The sequence below is a fragment of the Lichenostomus cassidix genome, chromosome 3 (assembly GCF_008360975.1).
Source record: "Lichenostomus cassidix isolate B80296 chromosome 3, HeHo_3.0, whole genome shotgun sequence".
Classification (NCBI taxonomy): Eukaryota; Metazoa; Chordata; class Aves; order Passeriformes; family Meliphagidae; genus Lichenostomus; species Lichenostomus cassidix.
In genome coordinates, this window is record NC_139483.1 from 93,096,350 (window position 1) to 93,113,711 (window position 17,362).

General features: G+C 41.9%; 1 protein-coding gene across 2 annotated transcripts; it reads right to left on the minus strand.

Annotated features, from left to right (window-relative positions):
• Positions 1-2,752: 2,752 nt before the first annotated feature.
• ALKAL2 (ALK and LTK ligand 2) lies at positions 2,753-16,500 on the minus strand. 2 transcript variants are annotated; one of them, XM_085056737.1, is made up of 6 exons: positions 16,228-16,500; positions 15,028-15,297; positions 12,577-12,630; positions 12,394-12,474; positions 9,976-10,042; positions 2,753-3,415 (listed from the first exon to the last, which is right to left on the minus strand). In XM_085056737.1, exons 2-5 carry the CDS (start codon positions 15,284-15,286, stop codon positions 9,978-9,980), a joined length of 459 nt encoding a protein of 152 aa, XP_084912863.1. In that variant the 5' UTR covers positions 15,287-15,297; positions 16,228-16,500; the 3' UTR covers positions 2,753-3,415; positions 9,976-9,977. The 2 variants fall into 2 exon arrangements, with proteins under 2 accessions (XP_084912863.1, XP_084912862.1); XM_085056736.1 differs by having other exon boundaries at positions 15,028-15,363.
• Between the last annotated feature and the right edge of the window lie 862 nt (positions 16,501-17,362).

The following is a 17,362-nucleotide window of genomic DNA, read 5'->3' on the forward strand; positions in this document are numbered from 1 at the left end:
CTCCTATTTCTCCCTTTCCTCCCCCATGGCTTGTTATATTTTAGGTAGTAAAGTTAAGACTAAATTTAAAAGTCTGTGCTATAGTATAGGTGTATTTTCTGTCAGAGCATGTTGATTTCTGCTAAATCTAGAAAACTTCTAAGGGATTAATTTATGAAATCATTAAATAAGTTGCTATTTTTCTTTTACAAGGAAATTTTCTAGAAAGTTTTTGTTTAGCCTGATTTCAGGTATCATACTAGAAAAAGAAAGCTTTACAATATTTTAAATATTATAAACCCACGTTACGTAGTAGGCTGTGATCTGGTCAGTGGAATGAAAGCACAGTGAAGAACAGAGTTCCATCCACATTTACTGTAGATGAGCAGCTTAGTGAATCCTGTAGTTCATTCCCTTAACAGCCAGGTTTTTCTGCAGGCATGCATTATCCATTGAGACATGGAATTTCAGCATTTAGTGATCACTGAAACCAAATAAAAATGTATACTTCTCCCCTGCTAAATACAGCCACATTCCAGGATGGGATTTTGTACTTCTGTCATTTTCTTCTGAAGAGTTGGATGCTGAAGGCTCTGAAGCGTTGGTTTCCAGAACTTAAGCTCCTTTATTTCTCAGGGTTGTGTTTGGTTTTACATTTTGTGGTTCTGTTGCCTTTTTCAGCTTAGAAATGAACCTTGAGATAATTTTAGTATAGGAGGTAACATAAAAATAGATTTTTATTGGAGCTCCAGGGGCAGTTACAGAAGAATATCCACAAAAGCCCACCCCCAGAGGAGTGAATACAGTTTTTCAGGTTTTAGGACATCAGTGTAATTGATAAAAAGCACCAGTTAGGAGGACAAGTGATACAATTCCCCCCCAGGTCAAGCCCCTAGTCTGGAGCCCTCCACCCTTGGTACTAGTTGTACTTGTTTATGAAAATGTGTCTTGAAGACCTTGTTCTCAACCTTGGTTCCCAGGCAGAACCAAGATACAATAGGGGCCTTGTGCCCCCCAGGGCTTGGAGCTCTGGAATGTGTTTGGTCTTCCTAGCTGGGGAAAAGGGTAGGGAAAAGTACAGGGAAGGCTACAAACATATATGAAAGAAAAAAAGGCAAAAATCATCCAGCATCAGTTCAAATGGAGGATAGAATGGAAATTATAAATGCTAGTATTAAAGTACCTGTGGTTGATTGTAGTGGGTTGACCCCAGCTGGATGCCAGACATCCACCAAAGCCTCTTTCTTGCTCCCCTCCACAACTGGACAGGGGAGAGAAAATACAACGAAGGGTCGATGAGTTGAGATAAGAACTGGGAGAGATCACTCATCAAATACCATCATGGGCAAAACAGACTCAAGATATTAAATTAATTTATTACTAAAAAATTCATAGCGGGATGATAAGTAAAGTAAGACCTTAACTCCTTCTCCCCACTCCTCCCTCTTTCTGAACTCTACCTCCTCCTCCAGTGGTGCAGGGAGATGGGAATGGGGGTTATGATCAGTTCATCACAGGTTGTTGCTGCCACTGCTCAGGGAGAGGGGTCATTCCGTGCTCCAGCCTGGGGTTCCTCCACTGGACCCCACTGATCACCCCCACTGGAGACAGTTCTCCATGAACTTTTCCAACATGAGTCCATCCCACAGGTAACAGCTCTCCACCAACTGCTACATGGGGGTCACTCTGGGTCACTCTTCCACAGGGTGCAGTTCTTCAGGCACAGCCTGTTCCAGCAGGGGCCTCCCACAGGGTCACAGCCTCCTCTCAGGCATCCTGGCATGGGATCCTCCACGAGCTGCAGGTGGATCTCTGCATTCCTATGGTTCTCCATGGGCTGCAGGAGCACAGCTGCCTCACCATGGGCTGCACCATGGGCTTCACCATGGGCTGCAGGGGAATCTCAGCTGCAGGGGAATCTCACCTCCTGCCCCTCCTTCTGCACTGACCTTGGTGTCTGCAGAACTGTTCCTCTCACTCTTACTCTGCTCTACTCTAGCCCCAGTTACAACTATGCAATTTTTCTTTTTCTTAACTACGTTATCACAGAGGCATTACCACCACTTCTAATTGGCCCAGCCTTGGTCAGGGGCATGTCTGTCTTGGAGCTGTCTGGCATTGGCTCTGCCAGACATGGAGGAAGTTTCTGGCAGCTTCTCACAGAAATCACCCCTGTAGGCCCTGCACTGCCAAAACCTGGCCATGCAAACCCAATACATGCATTTATAGGTTGCACATAAAAATATTCTTCCTCTGAGTCATTTTACTATGACAACTGGATTTAATAACTGATTTAAAGAAGAGAGGGAAATGTGTCTCAAGGCTTCTGGAGTAAGTGTTCACCAACTCCTTAAAAATCCTACAATATTAAAATGATTTCCTGGATGTTCTCTGATTACATTGCCTTGCAGTATCATGAACAGACTGCATATTATTAAAATAACAAAGAGTAAGTCCCTCCCCAAAATGAACCCAAATCCCAAATGAAAACCCCAGAAGAACTGTTAGTCTTTAAAACTATTCCATTTTATAATGCTGTAGAGAATTGGAGCAGCCTTGTGGTCTGGGCATTTTGTGGGTTTGAAACACACAGATCCATCCATCCTCACAAATCCGGGCTGTCCAGATTACTGAACTCTGAGGTGAGTACGTTTCCTTCTTAAACTAGTGAACTCTTAGCGGAGAGAGGTTCAAGTGTAGATAAATGATAGTGACTAGCAGAAGGTAGCTTGTTTACCCTGATTCAGTGAGCAGAAAGCAAACTGAGAACAACTTAATACCAAACACTTTATTACTTACGCTTGTTATTTACAGTATTTACATATTGCACGTTCGCTGGAATGTTTTATTATATAAAGTAAATTAATGGCAGCTTGTGTTTGTGTACAAAATCCATGCTCCACTGTCCCAAAAAGTATGTCTACTTGGAATTACGTTCCTGTTTGTCATGCAATTTGTACTCCAGGGTACAATGTGACCCCAATGCAAGTCTGTTTTAACCAAACTTTTAAAAAATTGCATAAGCATGAAGGTTATCAAGTGACCACAACTACTGTGGAGCAGATCTTTAGTAGTTCTAGATATACAAACAAACATTCCTTAAAATTGTAGAATTAAGCAATAGAACATGAATTTTCTTGGTGAAATATTTGTGTTTACATAATTTTTGGCAGCATTACACATCAATTGTAGTGTGTTTTTAAGTATGGAGCTTTTAAGTACTAGCAGTTATGTTACTGTAAAGAATGTCAATCCGCAAACTGTTGATGGCATACAAAATGCATGTTAAAAGAATTATGGGAAGTAATCTGTCAATCTGCAAAAATAAATCTCTTGTTCACAATGGAGTTCACTAAAAGGTAGTAAGTTCTATTTCCCTGTTGGTTTCCAAGGCACTTCTCTTGGTTCTTGGTGTTTCTTGTCATAGTAATAACATCTGGTGGATTAAAAGAAAGAAGAAAATTACCTTTCATCATTTTTATACTCACATACATATGTTTGAGAATGTGTTTACCATAGTGAAAATAGTAAATAAACTGGAGAATTTGGTAATAACTTTGGAAAGACCAGTATTTCAGATTTAGTTCAGTTCATATCATCCTGACTGTTACATTAAGGCTTTCTTTGTTCATCAAGGCTGAAATTCTGGAAAGCATCGTGTTTTTGATGATTCATTTTTGGTAGACAGACTAGGAAAATCCAGTTCTACCTATTCGAAATGTGCTCATAGTTAAGTCTGGCCAGTTCCAAAGACTGCATCTGTGAAGTCAAAAAGTGAATAAACCTCAGAAATAGCATTAACAGATTGCAAAATTCTGTCTAAATGCCTTGGTGTCAGAAGCTGTTGATAGGGTGTCCAGTTTGAAGGATCTGGGAAGGATTTGATGTTTCATTGGGCCCATTTGTGAAGAAACTTGGATTCATATAAACAAGAAACAAATAGAAGTAACTTTTTTAGATTTGGTTATATAAATATAGCCCCTGGAATGTGCAAGCACTGAGCCACCGTGAACTAAGCAGGAGCTGCAGTGGTTCAATTTGATGCCTGTTCAATTAACTCTTCCCAGAATAGTTTCTTGGAATGAAATCACAACCATGCCTATGACACTGATTTCAAAATCACTGATACAAAATTACAGGTTTCCACATTGCTTATGTATATATTTTGTCTCTATTCCAGAAATGTTGATTCAAAGGGTGAGCAGTGAAGGTTTTCACAACCCTATTCCCCACACCTTTAAAGCTTGTAAGAAAATGTAGTGTAACTGCATATACATGTATCTAGAAGCCCATCCTCCTCTGGACAGGTGGCATCTTCCATATATCTTCTAGACAGGAGAACTGAATGCTGCAAGTCTGCCCACCCAGTTTCACATGTTTCTATGCCTGCTATTGTTCTTATTTAAAAGTAAGAAACATATGATGTCTTTTAGTCAGCAGGAACTACACAGCTGAAAGACTCTTACATGCAAACAGATTCAGCTGAAGCTTGGGTGTCTTACAGCCATCAAATGTTCATGTGGGAGATGAAAACCAGGAACACTCTGATACTACAATTCTTCTGGTAACACTTTCCACAGTTAAAACTTTCATATTGTCTGTCTGAACATAGGTGACTGTCTTTCCCATGATCAGTGTGAATTCTCTGATACTCTGATTTTCTCTACATTTTCTACTGCTTAAGTATAATTTGTAATAGAATCATTTGTATGCGAAGTCAGTTGAACTTGACATAATCCATTGAAAATCAAGCTATTGGTGCATACAGGAATACTTGTTAGTAGTATTTAAACATTTAGTTTTGCAATTTTTGAAAGCTATTAGGAAATGTAATGTTACAAAAAAGCGTGATGTAATCTAGGGGTTTTGTTCTGGCTTTGCAGATAGGACAATTATTTTTTTTACTATCCTTTCTTAGAAGGGAAACGTAAATTTTCCTTGTCTTGCATTTTCATCTAGCTTATTTTCTGTATGTATGCTCCTACTGCACCGTATTTAAGCTATGATGTTTAAAAGTGTTTAGAAGAAATTTACATACATTTGGTTTGATCAGTGAGTGTTCCAACTCACAAGTTAAACACTGAAAATGTAATACAAACTTTTTTCATTACTAATGGGAATATGCAGCTCACTGGGGGTGAAAAACAGTGGATAGAATGCTAATTTGTCATCTACACCTGCTTTTGCATAGGTAATTTACAGGTTTTTATCAGCTAACTTACAGTTTTCTAAACCCCTGGCATTTTCAGAAATCCTTGAATAGACCCCAGATTTTTAGCATTGATAAATCTGTTGTGCTTTTTAAAATAATTTTTTATTTCATATAGTTTGTTATATGCATAAGCCTAGGAAAATAAGACTGGAACTTAGCTGAAGGATGACAGGTAGTCTTAGTGGAGATCCTGAATGCAATTTAAATACAGCCTCTGTTGAGAACATAGGTACCGACACAAATTGCCAACCAAATGCTCCAATTTTTAAAAGGACAAATGAAAGCTATTGTAAAGGCATATTACAGCTTTCCAAATTTGATTCTAGTTATTATCTGCGCATGATGATAAACTCTGTAAGAAAAAGCTAATCTATATGAGAAGAATTTAGTGGTTTAAATGTCAATATAAACTTTAAAATTCTGTGCGAGTAGGGTTTTGTAGCAGAACCTCCCTGTGCTTACAGATAATTGTGTAAAAAATTCTTTTCACTAGTGTGCACACCCAGGTGGAATTCTGCTGTAATGTGATCACAGAGATCCATGCATTGAAGACGATGAAGCTGTTAATGTTCCATCTGGTCCTAGCCACAGACATCCCACAGCAAGGAGAACTATGAGCTGCCTTTTAATAAACCTGGACTATGCCACAGTAGTAACCATGTACACTGACTGCCTTTTTAACTCAAAGTAGTAGTTCTGATAAAAGTCTTAAATTAGTTACCTTGGGAACCACTTCCTGGCACCAAGAGGTGATTGAACATGCCCTGAGCAGCTGTGTAACAGATCAAGCTATACTATCTAGAAATAAAAAGGCCTTCACTGAATAATACACAACCCCCTCACCTTAATTTCACCTTCACTTTTATGCAATTCAAGTGTCTGACATTTCTTGAATGCACTCAAGGTTACTCTGAGTAAGCAGCAGTCTAAGAGAGAATGCAGTTAAGGGCTGTTGTTTCCATTGTTACAAAACACTTGAAGCAAAGTTCAAGTGTCCAAATAACATGGTTTAAGAATAGTTTGAAAAAATGGATATATAATATGGTGTATAGGAATGGGATGTTTAGTGGGGTATTTTGTTTTTTCCTTCATGTATTTTAAGTTTCCAACTTTATCTTGGATTTTCAGCATTTGTCACACACATTACTAGTATGGCAAATAAATCTTGAGGAGTTTATACAGATTTTTCTGAGTTCCAAAGGAAATGTCAGTTTTAAGCTTACTAGGAGTTTTGTAAAGAATATTTGATCTGTATGTACCAATATTAATTATTTGTATCTGCTTCTTAAGGAAACAAGCAACAGGTAGATTTCTTTAATACACTTTTTTTATAGTATATAAACCTCATTTTCTCTGCTTAGCCTGAGACTCCAACTACCCACACCAGTCTTGTATTTATTAGTGTAAAAGTGTGTCATTAGTTTTACTTCATTTGAAATAACTGCAGATGCTTTAAACAAGTTTTAAAAACTCCATTAATATTTGTCAGTATAGAAATTAGAAGAAATCTTCAAAACAGAAGTATGTAACAACATGTGATAATGCAGTCCTTAGTCCCTGAACTACTCCTCACAGTACAAGTTTTCAACATAAAGTACAAGATCAGTGTTGGTCTCTAGCAAACACATGATCAACAGGTAATGGAAAAGGGAAGGCACTAACAGTAGCAACTGCAGTTTTCCACCAAAAGCAGTAAATTCCGTATGACTGTAGCTAAAGTGGCTGTGACAAATGCTGTCAAAGGGATTTTCAGATTCATCACTGTCTGTCATAGGACATGCTCATGATCTGAATTGTGAACTTTATTTAGGTGAAGACTTCAGGAATCCTGTTCCTGGCATTTCTTATCTACTGCAGATATGGAAAACATAACAAATTTGGGATGTATCTGCACAGAGTGGAGCAAAGCAAGCATGGAATATGGGAACTACTAGGAAGCTGGCAGAAGAATGAGGCTGAAGAACAGAACAAAACAAAAGGAGCATCAAGGACAGGACTCTAGCATAGCTGTGTTGACCATGAGAAGGGGTTGTAGAATAAAATTAATCAGAGATGGTGCAGGTGGCAGCCAGGGAATACAGCCTGGGTAGCTGACTGTAAAAAAAAGGACTACTGAGAGATGTGGTAACACAAATCTGCTGCTCTGGCTTCACTCATGCAATCTCAATAAGTTGAAGGGCTGTTACTGTGTCCCTGCATTGCTCATGTCTGTAGGACAGGCAGAAAGGGAACATACACTAAAAAAAAAGAATATGGAGCTCAGTTACATATGTGTAGGATAAATGAGAAAAGTGAAGGGTCCATAAAACACATTGTAACATAAACACACATGTGCCCACTTAGGTATGTGTTGTGACAGTTAACAGATGTCTAATTCCTTTTTTCACATACTATTTTCTTGTTTTATCTTAACTCTGAGTTTCAATGTCTTGTGTGCTTTAAAGCTGTGATAGTCCAAAATGCATTTTATATACAAATATAAATAAATCCATCTTTTTTTTCTCCTCTCCAAATTGATCTCTAAACATGGATATATGTCCATAGATCTGAAAAATCCACCAAAACTACCAGTTTGCCAAAGTAATAGTCCATCTGTAGCCCAGCCCACTTAAAAAACTCCAAGGAAACAAAAATCAGATATGGAGCAAAACAGGAAACCTAGTTTCACACAAATTGAACTGATGTAGTGGAAAAGCTCTAAAGAGAAAAGAAGCTTAATCTTATGGAGACACCTGTGCATCTCCAGATGCATGTGGTAGAGGATAGTCTCCCTTTCTACTAACAAGGCTGCTTAAGAAGTCTGCCACTATTGATTTGTGTCTGTGTGAATGAGAGCTGATGCTGACATTGAAACATGCCTGCTAGTTGAGCAAAGATGTTTGAGAGACAGACATTTTTAAACAGACTCCCAGCTTGAGATGTGAACTACTTTGCTATTCCTTCATATTACGAGTTCATGTTTCCATGACAGGTTATTAAGATACAGACAAAACTTTCTAAAGGAAGAAAAGAATATCATACTCTGATGTATCTGCTTATTGGTATTGGTAATAACATTATTCAGGTATTTGCAAAGTTAAACAAGATTATGTCTCATTTATCCAGACTGGATAGGGAGAATAACTTGTAGCAACCTTTTGTGAAATTGAGAAATTGAATTGCTCCTTCATGTTTTCCTTTCCATGTTTTTCCATGTCTTTTTTTCAGATTAAATAATCCCAATTCTTGTAACTGTTTTCATATACTGAGTTTTCTAGGCCTTTGGACATCAATGTTGATCTTTTTTGGCCTCTTACAAGAAGAACTCACATGTCTTCAAATGTGGAGCCCTTAATTAAATATACTATTTCAGTAACACTAATATCAGGAGTTTCATAAACAGTGATTCTATTTATAAATTCCAGTATTATTTTCTTCAAGTGTAACACTGCTGACTTGCTTAGTTTGTGGTCCGTGACAACCTCTATGTTTTCGGCAGCACTACCTGTCTAACTGTTCACCAAATTCCATGTATTTCTGCAGTTGAATACTCCTACATGACTTCATAATTCTCCTCTTTTTATGTTATCCTGGTTTTAGACTCATTTTCCAAGATTATTTTTAATTTCAAGATTGTACTGTCACGGTTGCTTCTCCTGTACTACTAAAATACATAAATACCGTATTCTATCACCCAAGTTATTAATGAAAGTATTGAACAATATCATACCCATAATGAAGCTGTATGACACTGCTCAATACATTTTTCCAGTTTTGACAATTAAGCGCTAACAACTTACATCTTTTTCCAGATATTTTTACATTTATCTCGATCATATTTCCCCAGCTTGCTTATAAGAGTGAAGTGCAAAACAGTGTCAATGCTTAAGAAGAAATAAAATAAAATACTTACTACTTTTTCTCACTGACTCCTTCCAGAAGATGTGTGTGTTATCACAGAGTTAAAGTATCTTGGTTTGACAGCATTTGTTACTGACAAATCTACATGGTTATTATTTATCTTTTGTCCAAGATCACATTTTTGTCTCAGGTTGAGGGTGAGGACAGAATGTAAGTTAGTCCTTCTGTGTTCTTATGTTACAGTTCTCTAAAAATACAGACAGTTTGGGAGTACTTTTTGTTTTGGTTGATTTGCTTTCATTTTATTTTGGTGCATGATAAAATTTCTGAAGTATTTAGGGGAAACAGAGGCACATCTAGGCAAAAAAGGAGGGAATTAACCTATAAGCATGAGAGGTGTACACAAGGAAATCCCAAGAAATCCGAGTAGCTTGAAGTTAGTTTATCAATGCTACTAACAATACATTTTAACTGAATTACTATAAAAGCACCTGCAACCTATCTGCATTTGTAAAGCTTTCATGTGGATAGCTATGTATATATTAACTCATACTAGAGAGCACAGCACAGATCTACAGCTGCACACATAAAAGGGTGGCTGCTGCTGCCGATACAGGCAATTGTGTACTGAGTAAACTCTTGAAAAATAAGCCACAGCTGTTGTGTTTCTTCTGTAGCAACAAATTCACTGCTAACTGTACGCTGCTATAAATAATTCACGGATGATGCACATGGATGTTTATGTAATGACTTCCAGTAGGGGGTACACTTTCCTTAATGCCAAAATTTGCCAGATTAAGCCAGTTGCTTCAAGTCCTCTAAGAGGGGAATACCTTATCTAAAGGACAGCTGTTATTATATGCCCATGAATTTTCATGTATGGAACACAACATCCACTGCTTTGCTATGCAGTGGAATGTCATTACTGCTAAGAAAAAGCTTACCTTTATCCTTCCATGCACATAGGGCTTACTGCCAATCGAGTAAGAAGCCTGGCACATCTTTTATAGTCTGTATGAAAAAAAAAGAGCATGACTAGATTACCAAAGTAATCAACTTTGCCTTTAAAAATCAAAATTGGTATCAGTGTGCAAATTAGTGTCACAGCAAAGTTCAATATATACCTTCATTTGCAGCAGAGTAAAAATCAACTCCTTTAACTTAAAAACGGAGTGTGTAAAACCTGTGTTAACTGAAAGCCATGCCTAATGGCACGTGTAACTATGCAACTGACTTCTGCACATGTTCTATCTGTAAACAAACAGCATCAACATGCTTGGAGGCTCTCCAAGTGTGTGTATGTATGAAAATTTATACATCTCTGTCTGTGCTTCTGTGTGGGATCTAAACATGGGACTGTAGTGTTTCTGTCTTAGAGAAAGAATATGTAGTGCTGATCCACCTTTGAAATCCAGCCTTCAGTGAGCAAGTCTGTCAATATTAAGTAATGCCACTCTCCAATAGATTTTCTTCCTGAGAAAGCTGTTAAATTAGATAAATAACATCTTGTAGTTATACGAATGTAAAGTCTAGCCCAAGTAGATGACCATATCATAAACATTCGTAAGAGTATCAAGTTTTATCTTAACACTAGTAAAATTGCTTTTTCCACAGTAGTCCTATTGTTAGTTGTTTGTATTTTAGGTACCTTCAACCTTTTTATGCATTCATAGTAAGGGACAGAACGAATGCAAAACTGAAAAAATTAATCAAAAGGGTTCTTTCTTCATTTACATGAAAATCTGAAAGCACATACTGTGAAAGCTGGTTATGGACAGAGAGAAAAGTGAATTATTTTTCAGGTGCCAATGCTATTACACTATACAAAGTACTAGAAAGTATGCCAACACAATGCTTTTGTACTGCAGCATCATAGAGGATTTTAATTTCTTTGCTGTTTGGCCTTATGATTTCTACGCAGAAGGAGAAATATTATTTGAATTCAGGATATTATCAAAAAGTAACATCGTTTTGTGCATGAAGAATTAAAGCAGGCTGTTCATGTCATTTTCCTGGAAGCAAGTTACTTTAAAGAGATGCAAGTCAATCCAGTCCAGTAACTGATGTTCACTTTTGCTAGGCATTATTTCATTAATGAGTAACTACATCTAATGTTTTGTAGAGATGAAATGTTAACAATCCCCGCCTCACAGCATAGTTATGCTATAATTGCCATACAAATTATCCTTCATTAACCAGACATTATGTTGGTGGATATGTCACCTGTCAGGAGGAAAATGCTAATTTAGACTTTAAGGCCAACTAGTTTCTAGCTTCACAGCTCAGAGTACTCATTAGTGCTGAGCCAAATTATGTTTGTGTTGTCATCCTTACAATAAAGGTAGTATGACCATTGCTTGTTCAAAACAGACAAGTTATGAACAACTTACATCTCCACCCATGTAAACAGAATGTGATCTGATTACCTATCATCTAGAAATTATTGTCTTTCCAAGGTATTCCTAATCTGAAGCCTTACAAATAGCGAAAAAGTCCACAATTCTTACCAAATATGCCTTTAAAATTCACTGGGCTGAAACTTGGAATCTGTAACTCTTGTTTCTATTCCCAGCTCTGCTACTGACCCAACTGGTTGACCTCAGACAAGTAAAATAAAGTGTGCTTCCATTCTGAAAAGGCTATACTAAAATAGCATCTGCTTACTCAACAGGTCCACCTCAGTATGAATCTGGAGTCACATCCACTGACTGATAAATGTCAACGTTTGATTTTTATTTAATTCTCTGTGCTGCCAACAGTGATGAGGAATCATAAGGTGCCTTTCCTTAGTTATGTCCGTCAGCACTTTTATTTTTTTCCTGAGCCTTATGAAGTTATACTTTTGTAACTCAGTGAAGACAAGTGTTAAAAAGATTCATTGACAATGTCACTGGTAGATTGGAAGCTGAATAGTCAAAACAGAGAATGTCTATAAAATATGTCCTACATAAATAATCAATGAAAAGTAAATAGCCCCACCTGTGTTTGTGATCCTGTCTTGAACTTAGAGCACTAGAAATTAATATTTGTGAATATTTGTGAGAGGAGTCATGTTCCTATGAGAAGCAAACACTTGGTTTGGTACCCATGAGGCAAATATTCCAGTACCTAAGGATGCAGTGTTTACAGCCATTCTACACAATGTATTTGCAATGATAAAAAGTTTTGTTTCCATTTTCCTCTCTATAATGCTGATGCTGTTCCAGCAATGCTGTAGAGAACACTTAGTACATTTCAGAGCACTCCAAATTTTTCTTTGCAAGGAATGCATTCCGACATTCTATCACTACTGATACTTGATAGAGCTAATAAATTTTAGACTTTCCTTTTGTTATAGGGAAGTCTCTGCTTTTGTCACTTACATGCTGGGATGGTGCAGTCCCTTGTATTGTGATAAAGCCGATGAAAGTGTTTGCTACATTTTGGGCTAAAGTAGAGTGGACCTGAAATATAAAGAAAAAAGTAAGTCATGAATCAGTACAGCTCACAGGTAGAGTAGTGCAGCTTAGAATATGTATGTATTTTAATGCAAAATTAAAACGTACCTGTTAAATGCTTTAAGAACTTGTCTTTCATTCTCAGATCTCTTGGAACTATTTCTGTTGGACAGAAAAAGGAATAGTTACTGTGCTGCACTGGAACTATGCTTGCCAAGCACAGTATGAGAACAGGGAATACTCTGTCCAGCAAACATCACCACTATGTCTTGACAGGTGCACAGAGGTCAAAAGTCCTTTGCATACAGTAGGCCAAAATGCAAGCATTTGCTTTACATAGAGAGACTCTGAAAAATGCTCTGTGAAACACGGTGCTGATGAAACAATGTCTGTTAGGTAAGAAAACATTAATGATGACGGTTATTAACTAAGAGTCAGATTTTAGCTCTCTATGAACTGCATTATCAAGTTTACCTAGATTTAAATTCTTTCATATTACACTAGTGATAGAGATCCAAAGATATATTCAAGTTTGGGGTTGTGTCTTCTAATTCTCTTATGCAAATATATCCACTGTTCTGTCCCAGGTATGTTTGTAGAAGCATTGCTCTGCTGTAATCATGAAAACTGGATTGATCTACTTACAGGAATCTTTTTTCCCCTCCCCTCTAGCAGTAAATAAAATTCACAGGAAATTATTCCAAGCAAATTGCTCTCTTCTGGCTCCCTGTGTTTGTGGTTTACCGCCTTGTGTTTTGTGTTCAGCAGATGGCAAAATGAAACTGGTTTACTGAAATCCATTTCAGCCCTAACCCCTGCTTGTGACTTCCTGATTTACAGCTATCTTTGATTGCTTTCCGTTACAAACTCTATGCTGATAGCTTAGTGCTGATTGTGAATGATACACTATATGGTGCTTTATTTACTTGACCATAAATGCCTGAGCAGCCTTTTCCATTCCCCTGGCACCTCTTATCAGATATAAAGCAGAGAGCATTTCCATCCAGATCCGATTCACTTGTGAATTTAGACACTTCTCGAAAGTCATTCTTCATTTACTTCTAACTTTAGTCAGTGTAAGTAAAATTGACCTTATCCTATTCGACCTAATTATGTCATGAACAGCATTAAAAACACACATGCTTCACTCAGAAGTTTCCCATGGGACAGGCTCACTTGGAAAGTGATGCCAAAACTGAAATGAAAGACTAACTAGTAGGTCCTTTTCAGAGTTGCTGGGAATAACTCCATTATAATAACAGAATGAAAAATCCTGCTTAGGCACCAATAACAACACTACCAACTAATCTGCTCTGAATCAGGTTTATTAATTTCAGAAATAACTGTTCCACACAAGCCAGATGTTTCACACCAACAGGGGGACCAAGAACTATGCCCACATTCCAAGATGAGATTTAGAGTTGTGCAGATCTTGGTTCCCTGCTTAGTCTGGCCTCTTTGACTTTTTAACATTCATAAACAAAATGTTCTCTCCTGTGTTGACCTTAAGTAGAACAAAATTGTCTTCCTCTGTACATTCATTAATCATCCAAATGGAGAAGCAACATCTTCATGACAACCACCAATAAATGCAAATTGTGAGTATATTTGAATGAGAATGACAAAAAGGTAGAATGAAGCTTTATAAGATCAATAAAGGCAAAATAAATAGTATACTATCAAAATGAAGGCAAATTTGGGAAAAGGTGAGTAGACATCTGCTGGAAAATATTCAAAAGTCACTTTCAATTGGAGGGGTCAGATGAGCAGCAGTAATGCTGTAGGGGTTTGGGAGTGACAGGGAACACTAAATTAGACATGGCAGCAGTAGAAACTAAATCAAGTTTCAACTGGATGCACAGAAGCACATCATCAAACTAAGCAGTAACTATCCATCACTGTGTATACTTCTGGACTGCTCTATGCAACCCTGAACATCTCATGAACAAACCTGGGCTTCACTGAAGGTTAGAGAAGAGCCAGTCAAATGAGTACAAGGATGACTTGCAGCAGTGTCCCAGACTGGCCACAGGCTGCACAGTGACACAGGAGTCCTGTCTCAGTTCCCTAGTATTTCAAAGGCGCAACCTCTGGAGTACAAAAGGAACTAACAAGCAGGGTGAACAGTTCAGGGAAGCTGAGCTGCAGGGAAGGACATACTGTAGTCCTGCAGGAGAATTCTTGCTACAGTCATTTCCAAGAAACACTTAAACCAAGCCCATGATAATAAGTGGTAACCTTCCAGGAAAAACCGTTTTCATCCCTTGTTTCTTTGATCTCAGCCCATTTCAGTCTATTCCCTTATTAACAGGTTTTGTTCAAAGCCACAGGAAGTTGGACTTTCAGTAGATTACATTATCCAGAGAGTAAAAGACTCTGAGAGGCGAATGGAGTTTTTCTATTCCAAATTTGCCATTTGTGTCTGTTTCCGATACCAAAGAGAATCTGCAGGTATTTTGAGTGGTGAATTCTTAGTACAAAATTAGTAACCTGGTGCACTATCTCATTCAGCAAGGTACCCCAGAGAAAAAAAAAAGAAAAAGACGGACTGTGACTTACCGACTCTCTGCTCGTCCTGGTATCCTCCGTAGTCAGCCACTTCCCTTCGATCCAAGTTATAGTCATGCTTGGAGAAGTACTGAACCCCACTGTCCTTCTCCAGGTGGTACTTTTTCAGTTCCTGAATGATCTCCATGATGAGATTTAAGAGACTTTGTTTGTCCTTCAAATCTGCGGAGTCCGTTTTCTCTTTGCAGTATCCTGCTGAGAGCATTAAGAGTACCAGCCCCAGCAGCCCAGAAGACCTCAGTCCACTCATTGCAGTTCGACCTGAAGAGTACATGAGGAGATGAAGGGGAAGGATCCGCTGCTATCTATGGGAGGTCTCCCGTTTCACTGGAAGAGAAAATCGGGGGTGGGTCGAAGGTGGGGAGACTCGTGGGGGTGAAATCGGAAACATTAGTGGAGCAAAGAGCGGCGAGCGCTTCATAGGTTACACAAGGCGGGGGCACACACAGACCGCTCCGGGCTGCCGGGGGCTGGCGGCGGGGGACGGGGCGGGGGGTCCGCGAAGCTCCGCCGCTGCCCCCGCGCCCCGCAGCGCCCGCCCCGCGGGCAGAGCCGCCCCAGGGCCGCGGGCAGCGCCCGGAGTCGGGCCCCGCGGGGGGGTGGGGGGGGAGCCCGGCAGCGGGGCCAGGCTGGGGGTGCCCCGGCGGAGCAGATCCCCGGTCGGGACGGGCGTTCCGGTACGCCTCTCCCCGCCCCGCCGCGGAGCGGAGGAACACGGGCGAGGGGCGACAACTTTCCCCGAAGTTTCTGCCGGAGAGCCGCGGCAGCTGCGCACAGAGAGGTTCCCCACCCTCGCTGCGGGGCTGCGTGCCCGGGCTGCGGGCAGGAGCGGCGGGACGGGAGGCTCGCGGCTGGGGGGCAGCCGGCCGGGGTCACGGGACAGCACCGCCAGTCTCCTGTTTTCTGAACCTTTCACCGCTCCCCTTCCCCACAGGAGCAGCCCGGAGCGGCGGCCAGCCTGATCCCCGGAGCCGCTCGCCTTCGGACGGCTGACCGCCCCTCACACACGGCCGCTCCGTGCGGTGGCTCTGCCCTGCCAACTCTGCCGAGGTCCGGCGGCGGCCGCTCTCGCCCGCGGCTGTCACCGGTCGCGCCGCACGCAGCGCTTTGGCCCGGCGGGGCGGGAGGGATGGGGGCGTGGGGAGGTAGACAGAGGGGAAGGAGGTTGCTGTCGCTCGCCGGCCGCTTTACCTGTGTCTCCGTCCCAGAAGCCGAGGTGTCTTCCCCCAGAGAGCCGCTCCCCGACGGCAGCAGCCCGCGAGCAGCAGGGAGTCCGAGTATTCCGCGGCTGGCCCACCCGCCCCCCTCCCGTCCCTGCGCTCCCGCCGTATCCACAAACTACTCCATCGCCGCCAGCCCCAGCGCAGCCGCTTATATAGGCTATAGGATGGACATGAGACGGCAGATAGTATCGACTTGGAAGTGGGTGGAAAACAATAAAAGTCCACTTGGCAACCTCGGGAGCGTCGCTGCTTGCACAAGCCCCCCCTTCCCGCCCTCTCTCCCCTCCCGCCCCGGTTCCCCCCGTCCCTCCCCCTGCTCGGTTCTCCCGGGCAGGGCTCAGTCACTCCTTCGCTGCTCTCCGACGTAAGGAGACGGTCCCAAGTGTGTGTGTTTGGAGTGGGAGGGGGCGGCGGCGGGAAGATGGGGACGGGGGGGGCGCATCGCCCGAGCCTTTAATTAGAACCGCACTGAAATATTGATGTCCCTGGCGCAGCTCTCGTCAGGCGGGTCCCCGGCCCGCGGCCACAGCCCCGCGGGGGGCGGGCGGGGAAGCCGCCTGTTTACCGGGAACTCCGAGCCCGGCCGCGGCGGGGAAAGGGAGGTGTTGGGGCGGGGGCGAGCTGCCGGGGAAGGGGAAGGCTATTTCTGCTCCCGCCGGCCGGGAAGCCCGCGGAGAGGCAGCTGCAGTGGGTCTGAGTAGAGGGAGGGAGCGGGTGTGCCGCCTCTTTCGCCGATTCTTGGCACGGGAGGTCCCGGGTGGCGAGGCGGCTTCCTGGGCTCCCGGCGCGGCGCTGCCTGGAAGCGCTCCCTGCGGTGCCGGGAGAGGAGGAGGAGGAGGACGAAGGCAGTGCCACCGCCGGGAGCACCCTGTCCGCTCCCGCAGCTGCCGGCCCCTCGGCTGAGGTGACAGCCCGAGCGAAAGGCACTGGCGGCACGGGGCAGCCTGCGGGGAGCGCCGAGCCCCTTCCTACGAGACCCCTTACCCAGAGGGCACACACGCTGCCGCCCTCTCGGCGTAGCCCCTCGGGGCGCGGCGGGGGAGGCTGAAACCCGGCCCGCGGCAGTCTCCCCGTTCGCCGTGCCGTGTGGCCGAGCCTGTCCC

Coding starts and splice junctions, on each gene's coding strand:
- ALKAL2 (XM_085056736.1), bottom strand. CDS start 15,310: ATGTACTCTTCAGGTCGAACTGCAATGAGTGGACTGAGGTCTTCTGGG. Junction 12,475..12,576: donor GTTCTTAAAGCATTTAACAG/GTACGTTTTAAT, acceptor TTTATATTTCAG/GTCCACTCTACTTTAGCCCA. Junction 10,043..12,393: donor GGACTGCACCATCCCAGCAT/GTAAGTGACAAA, acceptor TTTTTCATACAG/ACTATAAAAGATGTGCCAGG.